Source organism: Cardiocondyla obscurior, linkage group LG06 (assembly GCF_019399895.1).
Source record: "Cardiocondyla obscurior isolate alpha-2009 linkage group LG06, Cobs3.1, whole genome shotgun sequence".
Classification (NCBI taxonomy): Eukaryota; Metazoa; Arthropoda; class Insecta; order Hymenoptera; family Formicidae; genus Cardiocondyla; species Cardiocondyla obscurior.
The window spans coordinates 3,843,807-3,864,719 of record NC_091869.1 but is presented as its reverse complement, the minus strand read 5'-3'; the positions used below and the strand labels follow the sequence as shown (position 1 = coordinate 3,864,719).

At 45.2% G+C, this 20,913-nt stretch overlaps 1 protein-coding gene across 5 annotated transcripts in view; it reads left to right on the top strand.

The window, feature by feature from the left end:
• Positions 1 to 20,913, top strand: part of Kdm3 (Lysine demethylase 3) — a 244,332-nt gene that overhangs the window by 64,220 nt on the left and 159,199 nt on the right. For all 5 annotated transcript variants that reach the window (XM_070658629.1, XM_070658632.1, XM_070658631.1 and 2 more), the window contains exon 7: positions 9,714 to 9,813. In XM_070658629.1, the coding sequence (XP_070514730.1) occupies positions 9,714 to 9,813 (100 nt within the window). The remainder of the gene's footprint in view (positions 1 to 9,713; positions 9,814 to 20,913) is intronic.

Sequence of the window (20,913 nt, the reverse complement as noted above, 5' to 3'; positions counted from 1 at the left end):
GAAAGGAAACACGCCGAACTAAGTAGGACTTGGTTAACGTCAGGCTGAGAAGTGCCGCGGTTGCTCTGGTTCTAAATTCAAATCTTTCGGTAACGAGTCCACTTTGTTCATTTTTTTTTTTCTTTATTCGTATTGATTTTTATTAATTATTCTTTGCTTTTATTAATTGTTCTATATATTGTATAAATAATTTGACTAAATTGTTATGTTTGTCTTTCACTTTCTTAAGTGAACGTCGCAGGTTTAATTTGTTGCTTTAATATTTAGAATTAATTCTGTATATTCGAATTCTAATTGTACTCGAGTACTGTTTCTGACAATGAGAGCGGGAATTCATTGCGGTATATCGAATCCAGCGGAATTTCGTGGAAAAACGATCAGCGGGGTTGATTTATTTGCAACTTAGACCGAGTTGTCCGCATGATTTAAAGCTCGATCAATGATTCAAAGCGATAGTGGTTCCAAGAAAGGACGGATAACGCGGCCGGGCCACTCGGTTAGCCGAGTTATCGATTTGCCCAAATGCACTTCGGTATTTGCGACTCGTGATCGGACATTTGCCAAACTAATTACGCGAAAACATCCCGGCATCTTCGCCGGAGAGGCCGGTAATCGATAACGTTCGAGTCGTTCCCGTGAAATCTTGGCGAATCGTCGTAACGTGGCTGAAATTGCACGTCAGACCTTTCGCGTTTCCAGCGAGTGATTAGTTCGAATTATATCCGGAGATGTTTTGCCCATCGGAGGTTATTCGTCGGCTTCAATCGTCCTGAAACTCAACTCGGGGTAGCTCGGGGAAGTCGCGGGACCAAAGTGTTTACCGCGGATTTAATTTCCTTCCGAAAACGACGCGGTAAAAACTTCTCGCGAAGACAATCCGCCGCTCTCGATTCAGCGGTTTCGCTATCGGGTTTTACCATCGAGAGTCGTTCCGCGGGATAAAAAGCACTTGCGGCTTATAAAGCCGCGGCAATCGTAAAATTACTGCACCGCGAAGTACTCGGCAGAGGAAAGAAAAAAAAAGAAAGAAAAAATAAAATAAAACGCGCCGATCGCGCCGTAAAGTATCGAGGCCGATACTCCGATCCGCCGTTACGCGACGAGCACTTTCCATCACGACTCGCTGTTTTTTCCGTTCCGCTGCCGCTGATATCGAGAGGCTTTTTCAACGTAATTCCGCGACTTCCGGCGTGTCGCCGGTGTTCACCTAGATCTTCGTCGTCGCTGATAACAGGTGCGTCGCGGATATCGCCGACAAACAACGAAACTTTTTCGCTGGCGTCCGACAAACGTGCGATAACGCGATAATTGCAGCGACTGATAGAAATAAAAGTTTCGCGACGTGAAATGTAAAGGTAATAAATTTTCGTGAGTCACGATAAATTTCGCATGAATTTATAACGAACCGTATTTGTATTAAAAGTTACTCTTAAGTTTCTTTAAATTGACACGTCAAACTTTTACCTGAAATTGTCAAACTATTTTTTTTTTTATTATTAAATTTTTGTATTAAAAATTGAGGAAAAAGAATATGTTAAAAATATTGGAAAAAAAAGATGAAGTTTCAAGAATCTTTAACTTCTAAAAACTGTACCGGGTAGCTCAATGTTTTATTTCAGGGTTAAAATTCACTCGTAGTTCAGTAAACTTGTCCGCGTTCAAGCACACGAAGTCCGGCATTCAAAAAGCCACTTTACCGAACACATTTTCGTGCACTTTTTTATCTTCCACCGGACGACCGTTTTAGATTCCTCCCTCCGATTTCGCGTAGCCGACAAAGTATTCACGTGGGATGCGTCACCAGCGAGCGTTGTTGAGATTATTTCGAAAATAGTTGCGCCGGAGTAACGTGAACGCGTCGCGAATAGCTCCGCTCGCGGAGTTAACGTTCCAGTCGCCCAAAAAGGCCATCCTGGCGACACCGAGCAGTAATAGTTGTTGCAAAAAAAAAAAAAAAAAAAATTAAAATAAATTAGAGCTAATTTCCCTTCGCAAACCCCCCGAACTCTCTTCGAACGTCATTCTCGCTTTTTTCCTCTCGCTGTCGTCGTCTTTTCTGTTTAGTGCGCGCGAATGTGTACGCGCGTAATGTGATTAACGAGCACATGAGAGAATTGTCACGGCGGTGGAGGAGAAAGGAGAGAGAAGAAACAAAAGATGTACAATGAAACGGGGTGGGCTGGGAAAGCGTGCGGGCGAAGATCTATTATGACGCGCGGGGGAGGGAGATAGCGGGAGGAAAAGAGGGGAAAAAGGGAGTCGGACGGAGGGTAAGGGCGAACGGATAGCGACGGTGCGCGCGCGAGAGATGGAAAGGGAGAGCGAAAGGGGGCGAGTGGAGGAGAGAGAGAGGCCGAAAGGGAGAGAAAGAGAGACGGAGGGAAAATGAATTCTCGTTGGCAGTCAGATAACCCGGCACGATCGATCGGCGAATATCTGCCGCTCCGACAGCGTTGTACACACGCCGCACTTACACATGGATACACGGCGCCCTATGTACGCGGAAATACGGTTAGTACTATACATGGCGCAGAGACACGCTTATGTACCGTCAGGTATGCGCCACGTACGTGCATGTAGATTTATGCGCTCGCGCGTCCCGCCATTCCGTGCGTGTGTTTTCCGCGCGTGCACATACGTGCACACAGAGATGCGCCTGCCGGCGCGACTTTGCGAAACGGGAGGAAGAACGCACATGCACTATGCATGAATGCGTGCGCGCACACGGCACGCCGGGCCGGCGCGCTGGATTTATTCCCGGCGGAACTCCGCGACACGTGGAGACGAGGGAGGAATGCGATAGGAAGAGCGAAAAGAGCTATCTCTTCGCAGCGGGATGCGAGACTACTCTTCGCGAACGGGCGACGTCCGCGTGGACGACGCCGGGACATCGCCGTCGTGGAATGCACGGCTCTAAGTAGCGAGTGTTAGGAGAGATAAAAAAAAAAATTAATCGGCGCCTTCTGTGACGGATTCGAGAATCTTTCGGAGGAGGAAAGTCGTCTAAATTCGAGCGGCATTACTTATGTTAGACACGTTCGTAGTTTGTAAAAATTATGGCAACGTCCGGTCTGAATTTTTGCGTTGATTCTTACCAATCGATTTTTCTCAGTCCCTGTTATTGTTTTAAATTCGCGCGGAGGCTATGATATAACCGGCGTCAGACATTTACAAGATTTAGCTGGGCTTTCAATTGGCATCCTAACGGGGATGCCAATGTCGCTTCTAGCGAGACACGTCGACGTACGTTCCCTCAGTTTTGCTTGGCGGGTAGAAATTATGAATGGCTCTCGCGTGAAACGCATTTCGGAATCGCGAATCTCATTTCATTGCACGTGACACGGCCGCGCATATGCGCCTCATCTTTCTCTCATTTCTCTCTACCGGCAATATACGCCATGGACATTTTAATATTACACGCGATGCGGTCGAGTGCTAAATGATTCAGAAATCCGTGCGTTTATTTCGAGTCACCGCGCGCGATTATCTCTCAAACGTTGAGCTTCGATGGCTCTCCTGATCGTCGACGTGAGCTACGCGGATCCAAATAGCAGCCCTCGCTCATATTTAATTGGCCGCTTTGCTCTCGTCGCAGCTTGTCCTCCGCGCCGGTCCTTCACGGCGCAGCATTTCCATCGAATGGCGCCGGAAATTATTCACGAACGCGAAAATCCCATCGAGGGGACGGGAGACCCTGCCAGCCAGGTTGAATTCACTAAAAAAAAATGGGACTTCCTCAATTCTCGATATTCTCTCGGAGATATAATATTATATACCGTAACTTCGGCGGGATCATTTTCTAAATGTCTTGTACGCCGAAGCAGTTTTCGCGACGAAATAATTTGTTAATTTAATTTAATTTTTTTAAACGAGTTATTTAAAGTTTTTTTTTTTTTTTTTATACACCTTGAAACTTTCAGTCAAACTTTTCATTGTCGTAGTTTTTAACGACAACTTTTACCTTCCTTTTCTTTTACATAGAAATACCAAGCATTAATTGATATTCAATTTTCTCACGAATAAATATTTCATGGTCTGTTAACGTGCAATACTCGTCGTCGTCTACCTCTTTGTGCTTTTCAAAATTGATCACCTAAAATTTTTAATAACCACTCTTTGCCGTCGTAATCTTCGCGTCCGCGCGACCCCGGTGATTAAAACTCCGCATAACGAGGTGCACGCAAACATTGTCGCATAACGGACGATAATAAATTCTCGCGCCTTCTAAAGAGCTCTCCGCGTTTTCTATACTGGGAAAAAAATATAGTTACTTTCGGAGCCAGTTCATGTTTTTATAATTTTTTTAAAATATCTATTAAAAATGTGAATAAATTAATTATACGTATAATTTTATTTATCATATTTATTATTAGAAATATAAAACAATGGTCAAGTTCAAAAGTAACTGTATTTTCCTTTCACTGTAGTTAGAAAAAAAAAAGCGACGATGTCGACGTGAATCGCCATGGGGCGAGAAGGTATTGCTGTCAATATTCCTCCGGACATTTGCATGCGAGTCGAACGCGCGCGTAGATAAAACGCGCGGCACGTCCGCGAGAGCGGCGGCTTTTGTCGCTTAACAAGGGTTGCGGGGCGCGAATAACGACATCGGCGACAGGAGTTACGCGAATTTCCTTGCGGCCGTATAATGGGACTTGGACAGACACCGAGCCCTCGGTCGCATTCTCGGGGCTAAGCTTTCCAGCCTCGCCGCGAATGACGTCCGCGACATCCGATACGCGGGGCTGTTTAATCCCTTCAGCTCCGAAACGGTTTTTCGGCATTATCCGCAGTACGGGGGGATTGTGAGTGAGTCAGCGAGAACTTTGCCATGGACATCGCGAAATTTAATAGCGTTCGCGTGAGTCGTCGCGAGCGGTGAACAACGGATTAAGAGATCAATTTTCGTCTCGACCTAGGAAAACTTTCGCTCGAAGAACCGCAGTTCTTATTCCGCGCGTCCGCAACCGCGAGCTTGGAATTTTATTTAAATGAGAGCTAGATTCGCTCCGAAGAGTTTGGGAAAATATTGTTTTCGGCATTACGTTTCGAGTTCCGCTTGATCTAAGGGTGGCGTCGAGGCGACCCGCGGGCGATTTCCGCGAGCGGAAAACAAACCAAGTTCGTAACGATTAAAAAGAGGTCACCTGCGCGGGATCGGGGTTCGTAAATAGAAAGGAACGACCGGTATTCTCCCGAACCGGTTGGTCGCGATAGGAAGGCGGTAAAAATCGGTGAACATGCGAGAGGTTGGCCTGGTCTTTCTGGTCGACTGAGCCTTATCGCGACGTCCACTGTATTCGTTCGCTTGATGACGCGTGTGCGTGCACGGGGTAACGCGATACATGTAATGGATTACACGCGTGCAACGCTGCGATATGATTACGCTCGCGGGTGGTGAGCTCGTGTGCGTACCATTGGCGTAACGCCCGCCGTTTCCTGCACGATCCCGCGATGCTTGTCGTAATGCCGGCCGTAAAGAATAACGATGCGAATCGGCGCTTCGCGAAACACCCGGCGCGCTTCGTTATATCAGCGGAAAACGAGAGCGACGAGAAGAATGCGGACGAGCCGTGACGGAACGATATACGAAAAAGCACACGTCCAGACGAAAGTATAGTTAATTTTTTTTTTTAAACAGAATGTAGTTGACTATATTTAATTTTTTTTATTATTATTACTTTATTACTGTGATAATTAACGTTATAAAATTATAGCCGAGGTAAACAATAACTATTTTTTTTTTCTCTTAATGAATGGGAAGGAATTCGAATTAGAAGTAGAATGCGAATTAGTGGAATGCGAAACATACATAATAAAGTTTCTTTACCTGCTACGTTAAGATTATCGTATTGTATTAATAAATTTATCATTCCATCCGGAAATAATAATTATGCATAATACTGATGTGCCATTACGTCCAATCGCTCGGCTTGTCTTAATTATTATCTCATAAGCGATTCACTTTTTGCGTTATAGTTCCAGTTCTCGTGCATAATTTTCTTAGTTGAAACGTAATTTGCTTCCTAACTGGCTCGTTATCGATATCGAAAGCGTCGAGTTAATCCGGTTTTATCCATATCTCGCGATACTTGTTACGTAGTTAAGAGGAGACCTCGTTATATGCACTTTTACACAAGTGTACCCGCCTTCTGGTGACATATTTTGTTGAAACGCCTGTGCTCTAAATTCATGGATATACGTAGAAATCGAATTATTTTCTTGTTACAATTGCCAAATGAACTTTCTTTTATATAAAATTACAATTAAAAGAGGGACATATAATTATTTTTTGTAATATTTTATACAAAATACCGGACAAAAAAATAAATTAAAAATATAAAATCATAAAATATAGAAGAGAGAGAAAAAGAGAAAATTATTTGCTTATTGTAATATTCAATCGAAGTCTCTGTTGTACCATAAAAGGCGGAGTGTTACAAATATTTACATTTTTATTGTTCAGTTTGCTTCCGGGCATCGATAAAAAATTAATTCGCGCATGAAAAATTTGAATTATTGTAGTTGTTAACGTTAAATAATTCCATGTAATAACGTGCTCGCGCACATATTTTTATTTTTTTTTTTAATTTAATTGAATATGCATTATTATTATCGAAAATTATCAGGCATTTTCAGAGCTTCGATAAAAAAAATAGCGAAAAAGAAAATGAAAAAGAGAGGCCGAGAGAGTGAATTTCGGGGACTCTGAACCGTAATAAATACGCCGCCGTTCGCATTCGTGCGCATATACCACGCGGGGTTTCCATGCAACCATTAATTAGATTAACATATGCCGGAAAAAGATGCTGTCCGCACGTCCGCCTATATCCATCGGCGGTGAAGATGCTATTATCTCGACGCACGTTAATGGCATTATGGAATATCATCCGTCGTCGTCTCTTTAACGTTGTGTGGCCGTTTCTTTCCCTCTCTTTTTCTTTCTTTCTTTTTTTTTTTCTATTTATATCCCGCATGCGAGACTCGCGAGTATAAAAATAAAACTGATGCGACTGATCTGGTATATCGGATTATTTTTTACTTTAAAAATACGCTCTCTTTCTCGATACTTATGTTAAATTTCTGATCGAGGTTATGATTATATTTCCCTTAATATCGCGAAAAAGTATCTGACCAACACAAATACCCTTCTTTTTTCTATTTTATTTATTTCTTTTTATATGTTTTATTAAATTACTGATAATTTTATTCTCAAAATTATATTTGATTTAATAAATTTTTTGAGAGAAATTTCTTTAGAGATTACCGCGTTTGTTTCAGTCCTCTAGTATTTAACTGCGGCATGTAAAAGAGCTCTCTTCTTCGTGTATGCGATCGAGATGCTTTCACGAGCGCGGGAGACACATAAGCGGGCATATACTGCGCGTGTGTATCTGTCGGAATGCAACGGCCTAGGTGAAATGTCTGGCTCCGTGCCAGAGACTTTAACCTCAATTTGCAATAAAACATACACGAAAAAGAGGGTAGAAGGACGAGAGGGGATGTGAAAGAGGGGATTCTTCTGCACGGACGCGCCTTTGCTCTCTTTTTCTTTTTTTCTCTCGCGGAAACGCGAAAATATTGTCAACAAAGAACGCGCGCGCGGTATGCCGAATGAATTTTTCAGTAATATTAATTCGAGAAATTTATTCCGACTCCGCACGGGCTCGGAGAATTTTCCGCCGCGCCGTTCTCTCGCTCGGTGACATAATCCTCTCGAGAATTAGATCCGAAAGTCGGAGATTGAGCGATTAGTATCTGCCGCTGGCATTTCCCACCGCTCAGCATCATCGGCGATCTTATCGCAACATTGTGACTGGCGCAATGCTCGACATATGTAACATATTAATAATTTTCAATAAAATCAAAACGCACTCTTTACGGCATTAGATAATATTGATAATATTGATAACAAGATATATAAAAGTATCGAATTGAAAACAATAGATAAGGAATTCCTAGGATCACGTCACTATACCTAAATAAAAAATAAGATTAAAATTACGAGACTGATATACGCTTGTTTATTGATAAAGTAATAGGTTGTTGATAGATAGAAGATCGAGAGACACGGCGAGAAAGCGAATATTAATCGCCCGTGATATTATTTTCGCATTTGCGCCTGCCGGTATCGGTTGTTACGATCTACGGGGGAAATCGTGCAATCTTACGAGATTATCGCGCTCGGTATGCCGGAGGATGATTATAGTACGCGGCGTGTAACATCCCGGTGCGGAAACTGAAGGTGTAAAAAAATTTCAGCGATTTAACGAAGTGCTCTCAAGATCTAGCTTCATTTTTGCGGAAGTCTTGGATTTTATTAAGAGATGCCTGGAATACCCTGACACCGGATTCCGGTAATTTAGTCCGCGCCTATTTTCGTTCCCTTTCTCCGCGCTGTGTGCCGCAGTATTACGTTACGCTACATTATCCTGTGGTCTAACTAATGCACGTAGCGTCTTCTTGCGATCTTACACACAATTTTAGCGACGAGCTCGAAATGAACATTTACTAAATAAATAAAAAAAAAAAAATAACAGAAAAAAAGCTAGAATAAATTAATTTAAAAAATTTCGAGAAAGAGCTAGTCAATATTTTTGGTCATCGAGAATATAGTACGCCGCTTGGCGTAAGAATTAATTATTTACTTAGACTTTTGGGACGTTCGTCCACGTTTAATTACAACGGGAGCCTGTTAAGGGACATTAGGCTCCAGACTCGACGCGGAATTTGTCGTTAAAATTTAGGTCGTTGCCTCCGCGTGCTCTCCTCGCGAAACGCTCGCTCGCGGTTATCTCGAGGCGTGCTGGCGTTTCGCGTCCGTTTATCACCGCGGCAGTAAACGCGACAGTTAAACAAAGACGGTAACCCGCCTCGTTCTGATCCGCCTCGTTCCTCCCACGTCGGATGCCAGTAGCTTTACGAGCGGCGACGAACAGCCCGGGTTACGATTATCCTACTGCGGATATATGTATACCTAGAGCCCTGCTGGCAAGGATCGCGAGAAATAAGGATAGAGTAGAAGGTGACGCAAGTAAAAGACGGAGATATCCCGGTGCCATCGAGACTCTATAAAGCCCCGCGCGATTTTGCTCGCCACGAAAGTCGCGTGATCGTCACAAATTGTGCCATCGATTACTTGGAAAAGACGTGAGATGTCTGGGCCGATTAGTTCTTGCGTTTCCGCCGCTTAAAGTGCGGCACCGACGCTCTTGATAACCGACGTAATCTCTGCGTGCATTTCGAGACAAATGTATACCGGCGTTCTCTAAAAATAAAAGTAATCCCTTTCAATTTCACCGCAATTGTTTGCCGTCATAAAGAACGTACTCTGTTACTTTGACGTGTTCCGTTGAACATTGCAATCGTCGAAAATCGATTCTGCCGCAGTGTGCATAATTATAGCCGGGCCGCAATACTCGTGGCGTGTCCACAATCTGCGTGATCGGTCGCGCCGTAATAAATCGGCAAAATCGTTTATTTTAATCCGCCGACTTCGAGAGAAAGAAATATTTTTGTCGCACGCGAGGCATCGCCGTTCGATGATCGATCTACGTTCTACGACATGTCTTTATTAGAAACCAGGAGTTTTATTCGCGCCAATAATTACTTCATCTTTTTATTTTTCTTTTAATAAAAATTAATCTTTATGTTTTCTAATTATACATTTAAAAATAATTAACTAACGTTCTTTCTTTTATTTTTTTGTTTAGCCACGACCCGGAAGAAGGCCTCGAAGACGGCCGGGAAACGCGGCGCAGCTACAGACAACCCCGAGGGTGCAGAGCCCGATATCGCAGCAGCTCGAAAAAGGTAAGTGACCTACATTCCACCTTTTAAGGATTATTACTGTCCCCTTGTACTGCGTGCGCGCGCTCAAGAATTGCAGCGCGACGAGCGAAGTAATTAAACCTACAGGCGATTTCGAAAGGACTTTAGTCCCTCGCCGGGATTTTTCCGCGCCGCGGTAGTCGATTCCGAGACCGAGGAAACTTTCCTGCGGGACGAGCGACGGGGACGGTAATCGCTAGTGGTGTGCTATTTGAAATTGAGATTTAATGAGAACGCAAATGGAGAGAAACTCCCGTCGCAAGGAGCAGCTCGGTCGCCCCGAAATTCATTAGTCCGGGAATGTCGGTCCCGCTAATTTCTCCCCGGCGCGGAAGCGGCTCGGTGCTCGCGCGCTGATGAATACTGTTTTAATCGTGTTCCGAAGGCGGCAAACTTTCGCGCGCGACGATAGAGAGTTTCTCCGACTTCATCGTAAGTGAGAAGCCAGGCGCCGTTGTGCCGATAAATCGTTTCAGGCCCGACGATCGGCCGGCCGGGCCGATCACCAGTCGACGCAATCGCGACGGACGGCCATTAATCGCTATCGGATAGCGAAAGCTTATCCGGCGCTCGGTTTCCGATAGCCACTGTGTTATTCGACGTGCCATTCCTGCTACGCGTTTGCCGAGAGGATCATTTCGCCGATCGATCGGTCGGGCAGGCAATCTTGCGCGCGCGAGACGAACGAAAGGGTTTCGATTTAACAACGTGATCCCCGGCGTCTCAGGTATCATAATAAAAGCGCGATAAAAGCGCCCGTGATATCGCGCCGTGTCGTACATCGGTGAGCAGCTCATAAACATCGCGAGTTAGGGCGCAGGAAGTGCGTGAAAACTGTTTGTTGCCGAGGCAAATAATTACCACCGCCGTTTCTGATTAGGCGAAGGAACGAGGCGTGCCGTATCTGAGACTTTATTAAAATGTTGGGTGGTTAATAACAATTATGAGTAGTTTTAAAAATGCTGAGCTTGAGAGGTGGCTTTCTGCTGCGCGATTTAACTCCTTACATCTTTTTCTTTAATAATTAAAAGATACTCCGTATTATTTCGCGAGCTACTGCAGAAATAAATGCAGGATCGCGCCAAGGTTGTACGGTGTCGCGCAGAGGATAGTCGGTCGGGCGGGGAACAATATAGCCGATAAAGTGGCCAGTTATCGGGGCCGATAACTATAACTCTTCTCCTCCGTGTGCACCGACGCCAAAACCGGAAGGGTCTACGTGGTCGTGAGCCACCGCATAGTTCTGTCGACCCAGTGTCCAGATCTTCGTCGTGGTCGATGAAGCGAGGTCAAACGGGGTCGTCCTAGTCTTCTTGCCGTCGATAGATGCAACGTCGAATCGATCCGCGTGAAGGTCAGGCGAGCTGAGCTCGAAGACTTCTCTGTGCCTCTGAGCAACTCGGCCGCGTTCATTCATGTACTCGGTAGGTTACCAGGAACCGGGACGCAATATTTCGAGTGCGAGAACCAGTCTTGTACGATACATCGAGCGAAACAAAAAAAAAAAAAGAAAAAAGAAAGAAATGGTGTAACACGATCGAGGGTGGTTGAGCTAGCTGATAGGCGGGATGGAAGGACGGAACGAGAAAAAGAACGGATGGAGCATTAGGAGAACGGGTTGCGGGAGAGGCAGCACATAGTCATATGTAGCCGAGGGACGAGGGAAATAAATGGTTCGAGGAACTGACGGGAACCGGTTCGCGGACAAAAGACACGTTGCCGGCATCGCCTGGACTGCCGGCGAGCAATTCGAAGGGAAAGAAGGAAAGAGAAGAAGAAAAAGGAGTCGCATCGAGACACGAGAGGGTGAGAATGGAGAAAAGGCTGACTCAGAAGGAAGAAAAGAAGGGACATGGTGATTCCGATAGAAGAGGCCGGTAACCTTCCAGAGACTCTAAAATCTGCGCGTTGCGCGACCTAAAATTTGCGACGAAACTTTAAGACATTTTATAAATATTGAAAATACTTTCTTGATAATTTATCTTTAATTTCTTGCTTATATCAAAGTTTTTTTTTCTTTTTTTTTTTTCACAGTAAAGCAAAGACAGAATTGTATTTTATACGTTTATATGGTGAACAGAATTCGAACCGCGTGAAACGAACATAAGGCCGGCTAAGGAACGAGAATTGCACGGTTTTCATTCGCGATGAATTCGCTCTAATCCTCAAGAGGCCGTTTCTTAGCTTCATTTCTTTAGATCCCCTGAGCGGCCTACCTCCCGCCTATTTATCTTCCTTTCTCTCGTTCTCTGGGTTACTCGAGCTTTCATTATGACCGGTCATTTCGTCGTTCTGTTCTTCTTCCTGATTCGCACTTATCTCACTTGTCCTAATTTCGATTGACTGCAATTTCTTTATTTCTACCTTCGCTGCTGCTCGCGGGATAGTTTTGCTTTATATTCTCGTTGAATTTTCCATTAAAATATAGATGACTGTTTTAGCAATACTGGGGGTTAATATCGAAGCGATTAAAAGCTGAATACTGATCGAATCTTTAATTGCTAGTGTTTTCAATATCGAATAAACTGTTATTAAACGTTAGGAGAAACGTTTGCGTTTAATACTGAATATTACCGATTACATCATCGATATTTTGCCTTTGATATCATTTTGTCAGCGTTTCAAAAAAAAAAAAAAAATTCACGGATTTAATGACGACGATACACTCGCACGTTTTTACAATAGGCGTCTATTAACAGACAGAGATTGGTAACCTCCGATGCTGCAAAATATCAGGGCCGATTGGTATTTAATTCGAACGATGATACGATGAGTAGTAATATGACGGTTATCGCGGAATGAACTAATCGCAATTATATCACCGATTGATTTAATGACGCGCAGATTAATGAAATTCTAATTTAGAAAATTTACGCGCGATCGACAACGCGAGTTTGAAACGTTGATTTTCCGCTAGCACCGTGCAATTTTTTTTAATGTAAATCGAAGGACAGCAGACTGTCGTCGATTAAGCTCGAGGCCGAATTAAGAAAACCGGCGCGATATAAGTCGTCGTGAATAATTCGCGAGTGTCGTCTGTCTCTTCGCGCATTTATCACCGTGAGCTTCTCTGCGATTTTAGAATAATTAGACATTACACAGTGCGCGGTTTTCCCATGTTATTACTCTTGCTTCTTTTACGTCTTTTTAAAATAGAACACGGCCGCGGCCTCTGACTTCGCGAAAACCAAATAAAATTATTTCCCATCGTTACTTGAAGAGTATTTCTGGAATCCCTCCTAGGTTACCTCTTTATAGAGTTTAAGAAAATCAACGTCAAATTCTTCGAATAATATCAAGCCGAGCTCGTTAGCAAATTTTTGATTATTTAACAGAAGTCATGACTTTGCAAAAAGTTTAAATACTGACATAATTAGCTGAGCTTATCTATTTTTAGCCGCTGCTTACTCTCGCGATTGTTTTACCGCGGATTATTCGGTATCGTCTATAAATTTTTAATTTGTTTTATTATCGTATCACTTCATACATTATTTGCGTCATACATTTTTAATTATTTTACCGCGCAGAAAGAAAAAAAATTCTAAAATATGGAAGGAGTTAAAAAAGCATCTTTTCATGCGATCGTCGGAGGAACGCGCTCCCACGCCGAGATCGTCCCGCGAACGGAAAGATTCGGTGCCGATCTTTCTTTTCGCGAATAGGAGAGGCGCCGTGCTGGACCTCTTAGTAATAAAATAACAACAAGACCCCGCGCAGTTCTTTGAAGTGGCACTCTCGCGGTAGTCGGTATAATTTCTTGCGTCCCGGACCCTCGTCGACGTCCCGCTGCTCATTCGGTTTCCTTTTTTTTTTTCCCTTTTTTTTTTTTTATTTTTCACGAGAGCTATATACGTCGCAAAAATAAACGAGCGGCGTAAGCGCGTGTCGGATGACACATTGCTGAAAATACAACCCCCGAGCAGCCGCGCTGATGTCTCTCACGGTAATTACGCCTGGAAAAATAAAGAAAGGCGATGCAAAAGGGAAAACAACGGCGGGCTGTCGATGCGCGACCCTTTATAACGACGCCTATATTTGGACGGTTGCACACGTCCAGACGCTGCATGATTTTGAATTACGTTCATTCGCTCGCTCCGCAAAAAGCTCTTTGTTGCAATTTTTATTAATTTATTTATAATTGTCCTCATAATGTCAGTCGCCACGTTTTTAATTTAATTTAATATAAATACCCGTAGGTGCTGAACTGGCCGTAACGTAAACAGTTCATCGACTAATTAAAAAACCATCAGCGATACGAGCCGGCGATCCACAGACCACTACCGTTTATAGATCGCCGGCTGGTTAAGGGTAATTTATGCATTATGCCAATTTTCTACGGTCACGGAAGCATTAGTCTCGCGAGCAATTTTGCGAGCGGCGTCCTCGTCGCGCATTTACTCTTCCGAGCTAGTTTTACGAACGGAGATGATGACGTTCCCGATTTTATATATGCAATTACATTTTAATTATCTCTCGTATCGAACGCAGTCGCGGCCGACTTGTGATATCGAAATTACTGGGTCGTTAAATGTTGCGCGGAACATTGTTAACTCGCTAGTTCAACAATGCAGCATCCGAGGCGAATATGAATAATTCATCAGCGGCGCGGAAGCGCGGAGAAGGGGAGAGAATAACGGATAGGGGAGAGACGGGGGGGGAAAATGGATTGTTATCGTTGCCGAGGTAAGGCAGAGCAGTGAAAGCGTTACGTCGCGCGGCATTTACATGGAAATTCCGCGCGCATTCGGCGAAACGTGCCCCTCCGTTCTCATTTTAAGAGACGCGGGCTTCTCGGGCTGCGCGAAGTCCGACCCTTCGAACCAATTACGCGAGACTTCATTGGCTTCGCTTCTCGGGAAATTACATCCCCGTGCCTTATCGCGCTTTTCGTCCTCTCGTTTTTTTTTTTTTTTTTTTTTTTTTTTATCTGTTTCCCATCCCTTTCCTCCTCCCACAACTCTTTTCGCTCTCAATATTTGTTCCGTCTCGATCGATCAGCTCGCAGCTTGATACCTCATTTCGACTCGCGTTACACTGTTACGGGAGATCGTCGTAACACTTCGAGGAAAGGTCACGGGAGACGGGAAGGGAAAGAGGGGGGCGATAAATTTACTACCGCTGGAACGGAGCGAACAATATGCGCTTAAATATTCAAGCGGTCCGTATCGGCGTCGCGCGATAGCTTATCGCGAGTGCCATTGTGCCTCGTTATGCGTCGCTAAAGAGCGCTGCTTATCCCGCGGCAGGTTTACAAAGGAGATGCAGAGGCGCCAGTGAAACGTAATTACGTCGCGGTGTACCGGATCGGAGAATTGAATTTCCTCGTTGTCGAAATAAAATGTTGACGAGGAGGCCCTTCGACTTCCTTTCTGGAGGGGGACGTCTTACGCGCGGCCATCGCGGATAATCACGTCGGATCACCGACGCGCTGCCGGATGCAGGAGCCCGACAAAAGGCTGGAAATTACGCACGCTCGCACGGCCGGAATTACTTTCGGAATTAGACAATATATCGTCCCGATGCCGTCGAGCTCGCGGAATCCCGTCACGTACGGCGGCACAGTAAGCAATCAATTTCACGTTCCCGCGAGAATAATTCATCGCGGTGCCTATCGCCGATTCCTCCGCACTGTTGTAACCAAAATCGTTTCCCGATGCACGCATCGCTTTCCTCCCTGCTGTTCTCTCCTTTTCTCCCGCGTCCCTCTCCGCCGGCGTTGAGTTACGCACGAACACCCCGCGCGCGCGACGTTTCTGTACTAATTACACGTGGATGCGCGTAATGCTTACCGCACCTGATACCGATAATCGCGGACGCGTCTGTCGTTTCGAATCTGTGCGCGTCGAGAGGCAGATACTCTCACAAGTCTCATGGCGAACTTCCGCCGTACGGAACGCATCAAGATGGGGGAGGAGGGGGTTCAATTAAAACTACGATCCCGCGAGATGGAAGCGGCTGATTAACTCGTTGTCGCAAGTTTGCGTGCCCGGTATGAGGGTGTCGAGTCGCGTCGTGAATTCGTGCTCGCCGTGCGATTCGCCGGCTTCAAAAAATTTTTCTTTTTTTATTTTCTCTTCTGGAAACGTGAAAGCTAAACCGCGCGATAATTGTCAGCAAAGCGTATCGATTGAACTGGGGATCAATTTCGCTGGAACGAGCGACGGTTTCCGGTGCCTCAAAATTGTCTGGCGTGCTCGAGCGGTAGTATCGAACACCGTAGGTGTACCTCGCACGTGCGAACGGCAAATTAAAGCATTGTCGAGTAGTACGTGGGCGGTGTGTCGCGTTGAGTAATGCATGCATACGGGCATTATGCGAATGCGTGCAGGCCGATACTCGAGTTATCCGGTCCGCATGATGTATTAGTATCCGGCATATAGTATCCGGCATAAATTCAATCCGAAGATACACCGTGGATGTAGTTTATTTTGCGTCCAATCACAATTTTATGATATTTTTAACGACGAAAAAAAAAAGAACAGAAAAAAGTATAACGCTACGCTTCCGGAAGGAGAACCAGGAAAACCTCGTGTTCCGCTAACGAGCATGAAAATCGCATTAAGTGGCTAAAATTGTTGCGTGAAACCATACACTGAAAGGAAAAAGTATACTTACTTTTGGCCTCGACCGTAATTTTATAATATTTCCGACAATGAATATCTGACTGGATTACATTTACAATTGACGCAATCACGTTTATTGTTGGAAAGATCGCAATGTTACGGTCGGATCCAAAAGTAACTGTACTTTCTTCTTACAGTACGCGGCGCTATCGCGTCAGTTACAGAAAGAAGAAGTAGGACTTTCTATTAGACGATGATTATTCATCGATTTTAAATATGCTTACCGGCCGTAATTTTACAGGCACGAACGCTCCAGCTGAGTGTATTCGCCAAACAACGAAGTCGATTCTTATATTCCAACGGAGCTAGATAAATCCGTCTATAACCGCGAAGGCGCGTTATTCCTTATCCAATCTCGATAAATATGATTAATATCAATGTATGCCTTATCCGCCGTACACCGCGGGGCTCCGTTTCCGCCTTGCATATCCGTCGTAAAGTGCAACGTTGTACCCTTCCGCGTTTCTTCCCGGCAGCGGGAGTGACACGTTAATTCCGCGCTCACTTGCCGAGTAAGAGTTCTAACGGTTTACGAGAGTAATAAAAAGGGGAGCTGCAGTTTCTGTCGAGCTCGCCTTGATAAGGGATAAGGATTATCGGGGAAATTCCCCGCGGGGCTGTGCGTCATTATGCGTGCGTTGATATTTTGCACGAGACGCGGCGAGAGAAAAGAGGCGAACGCCTCTCGGAAAGGGAGAATCGCGCGGAAGCGCCGCTGTGCCTCTTTAAAAAAGTCGCTTCGAAGCACGGGACGCGCGTGTGCGCGCACGTGTACACACCAAGGGGGGGACGATAACGTCCCGTTATCGTCCGTGCACAGGCCGTAAAGCGAAACGCTCGCTCGTAAAAATGCGAGCATCGACGTTATTCTTCTCCCCCCCGGCTTTCGGAAAGTCGGCGGGGGCAGGATTCGGCTCGTAATATCGAGCGTGTAACACCGTGAGCCCCGTACGGTTCCGCTCAAATCCAGCGCCGACTGCTCCCTTCGCTCCTCTTTCCTCCCTGCTTTCCCCGCGGGTCGCATTCGATAAAAACGTTCGATAAAGGTGACGTTAAAGCGCGCCGGGTGCGCGCGCGAGCTGGCGCGCTTTCGTGCGACGACACGCTTAATACGCCCCTACGGCGGGATCGTAACTCATAACCGATCCGCTCGCAAATTACAGTTACAAACGCAATTTGTGACTGTAATTTGTAATCCGACGGTAACTAAATTGCGAGGGTAATTTCCGCTTCCCGCGACGGTTAATTCCAGCTGATGCGACGCTAGGAGATCGTAATGATATCTCCCGATCGGAAGGTCGATACCTTCCCTCATCGGTCTCGCTTCGAGCCAGCATCCGCACGCGCCTTCCGTCTTCATTCACGCGGAATCGACACGCTCGGGTTCAATCGCAGGGGCCGAGGTTAAAGGACCATTTTGTCTCGGCTTCAGTTTCCTCTCCCGTTGAATCTTTCCCCTCGTCTTGTACAGCGACCGCTGCTGTCGCTCCGCGTGCCCGACGAACGTTATCCGATCGATAATGTAACCGATCTCCATTCATTTGTAAGGCTATATACTTTCACGGTACGGCTTTCGAAATCGAGCGTAGGAGACGACGTGGTCTCGCGATCGGTATCGGGAATCGCGTTGGCACACGCGTATGCGCAATCAACGTGGAAGAAAAGCGCGGATCAGATCAATGCGAGGAGCAAATAGCAATGACCGACGGCGAGGTTCGCCCACGAGGTGCGACTTTTGAATGAAATCGTCGCGCGGTGATGAATCATCGATCGGCTTCGGGTCTCCGCGGCCGATAAATCGCGTTTAAGAATTAATTGCCGGCCCCGCTTTGGGAGTACGCGAAGCGCTCTCGGACGCGGCGCGGTCACGTTGTTATATTGAAATTCAGCGGCGCGTGCGTCTGGCTTTTATTGGGTCCTGCATTCCGAGCGCAATAAACCTTAATAGCCACGAAATCCACGCCCCGCTTTTACGTGGGAATCGATGCGAATTCCCGCCTGTGTAATCGGAGCGGCCACTGTATTTGTAGCAACTATTGCGGGTATTTTCCGTGGCTCAAAATCACGACCAAGGGCTTTTAGATGATGCAATTTTAAATCTAAAATCGAGGGGAGAAAAAAGAAATAAAAGACTTGATGCTCTTTAGCAAATTATTTTCTTCTTTCGAGGAACGAGATTGATAATTTTGCTTGTTAAAGTATCGGGAATTTTTATTGCTCAATTCATGTCATCTTTTTGTTACAAAAAAAAAGGATAATTTAACTTGATAATTGGCGCGCATTAATTTATTCTAATTAAAAATGCAAAGAATGGAACACGCAACATACATTTGCTTTAAATAACGCTTTGAATTACGAGATGTGTTCGCTGAATGAATTATCTGAGCTGCGAGCAATAATTAACAAATCGACAAGTAGGTATAAGTGCAATTACGAGTCCATACACGCAAATTCCGCGCGGTGTTTGTTCAATTTTAATCGCCTGTAAACGCAGAGGCAGAAGAAGAGAGGTAAAAAAAAGAAAAAAATAACACATTTCCGCGCGGGTCTCGCGGATGCTTCATCATCATCAATATGAAATTAACGTCGACCTCGCGGATCAAAGCGGGCCGTTAATGTCAGCTCATTATGCTTACATTTATGTTACGTTTGTGCCAAACCGGCGCGGGCGAAATGTCGGCGGTGGACTGCAGCGAACCGGTTTTAATATCGGCCTTAATCAACGTCGCGCCCATTGTCGCTCGCTTTAATTGAAATCGTAAATGGTAATTAAATTTTTCCGGCGGCGGTGGCAGCGCGCGCGGGAGGCGGATCGTTGAAATCCAGGGGAGGCAAAATACCGAGCGCGGTTTTACCGAGCCCGCCATTAAATTTTGTGCATAAATTGCGCGCCCTATTGATCTCCGGCGGCCGCGCGTGCATCCGCGCATAGGAATGTTTTCGCGTTTAATTTCGATTCCTCTCGAAACGTATCCCCACAGTTACCGCGGCGCGATACACTCGACGGGAGATGAATTCGCCGACGGATCGGGAACTTGCATATGTTGGTTTTTTTTTTTTCCACCCCGTCGACGATACTGGACACGCCGCACGCGCGATTATTCTGAAAGGGTGAGGATTTCGTTAGCCGCATATAACGGGGAATCGTTACGCGTTCGACAGGAGAGAATCGCGCCGGCGAATAGCTAGCTCGTAAAAATTATTTTACTCCGTTTTGTAATTGTATTATGTGCGATCTGCGTGTCCGATACACGCCGATACCTCGAATGATCGTTTTGTGCGCGAGACAAAATCAAATCGTTCGGAGCCCCAATGTTTTTTTATTTTTTTCTCTCTCTTTTACATTTTTTTCTTTTTTTTTTTTAACTGCGGAGAATCTCGCATTTAATTTCCAACAACGGTCGCTCCACTTTAACGAAATACAATCCATTTATATGCCAGATATGCAACGATCGTTAACTTTTACACGCGCCACCGAGATGTAACGAAGTGACGAGGCCGGCATTCGTGCGGAGGGATTGTTTGCGAGCGTGGATATACATCGAAGCTTTCACGATCTGACTGTTAAATCGCTACGGCGCGCAAAAATAATTACGACTGCGGTGGCGCTTGCGATAATACCGTTAGCCGCGCTTTCGCTAATTACGTTACGATGCCCGGTCGTGCGGCGAGCACTCATCCCGAGATCGTTTGCACGCGACGTTTTGTTTTCTCTATACAAACACCTCCCTTACGTCGCAGTATGTCGGTGCTGCCGAAATTTTTTCCCGTGACAGAATTTTATTACAGCAGCAATAACGGTCGCGAGGAGGAAAAAAAAAAAAAAAATAGATGAATGAAAAACGCCAATAATAAAATGGAAATAAATTGAAGACATCGGTGGGTTTCGCGAATGAGCGCAAAACTCGATATTCACCGGATATCTGAAGTAATTATTTTTTTATACTCGAGATTGCATTTTTAAATCGTCGCACCCGAATTTCTGCGACTAATCTGAAACAGCCGTGAGAGATTTCAGGAGGGTTCTTTTTTTTTCCACTCAGCGAGGGAAATTCAACACGGTAACATTAGCTCTTGTAGATCAGAGCTCTAAAATAAAATAATCACTACAATTGCAATTACGATTACTTGTAATCGTGCTTTTTCTTTTTACAGGTAATCGTAATCGTCCAGTAATCGATTACCAAAATAGTCACTACTTTTACAGCTCTGTTGTAGATCATCGTTTGTAGATCGTCTTTGACTTGGCATTCACGATCCGGGGGTCTTGCATTTTCACGTGGCAGCCGACACACGGTACATTAACGAATTTGTTTGTACGCTGGAAAGCAGATATGGTGTTTTCTGCGGTGACAGCAGCTAGCGAACGTAACTTTAGAGTCGTGTGCGTCGAGTTTCACATGTGCTACATGTATGTACCGCGCCGGCCGGATTGCCGATGACCGATTTCCCTCCCGTT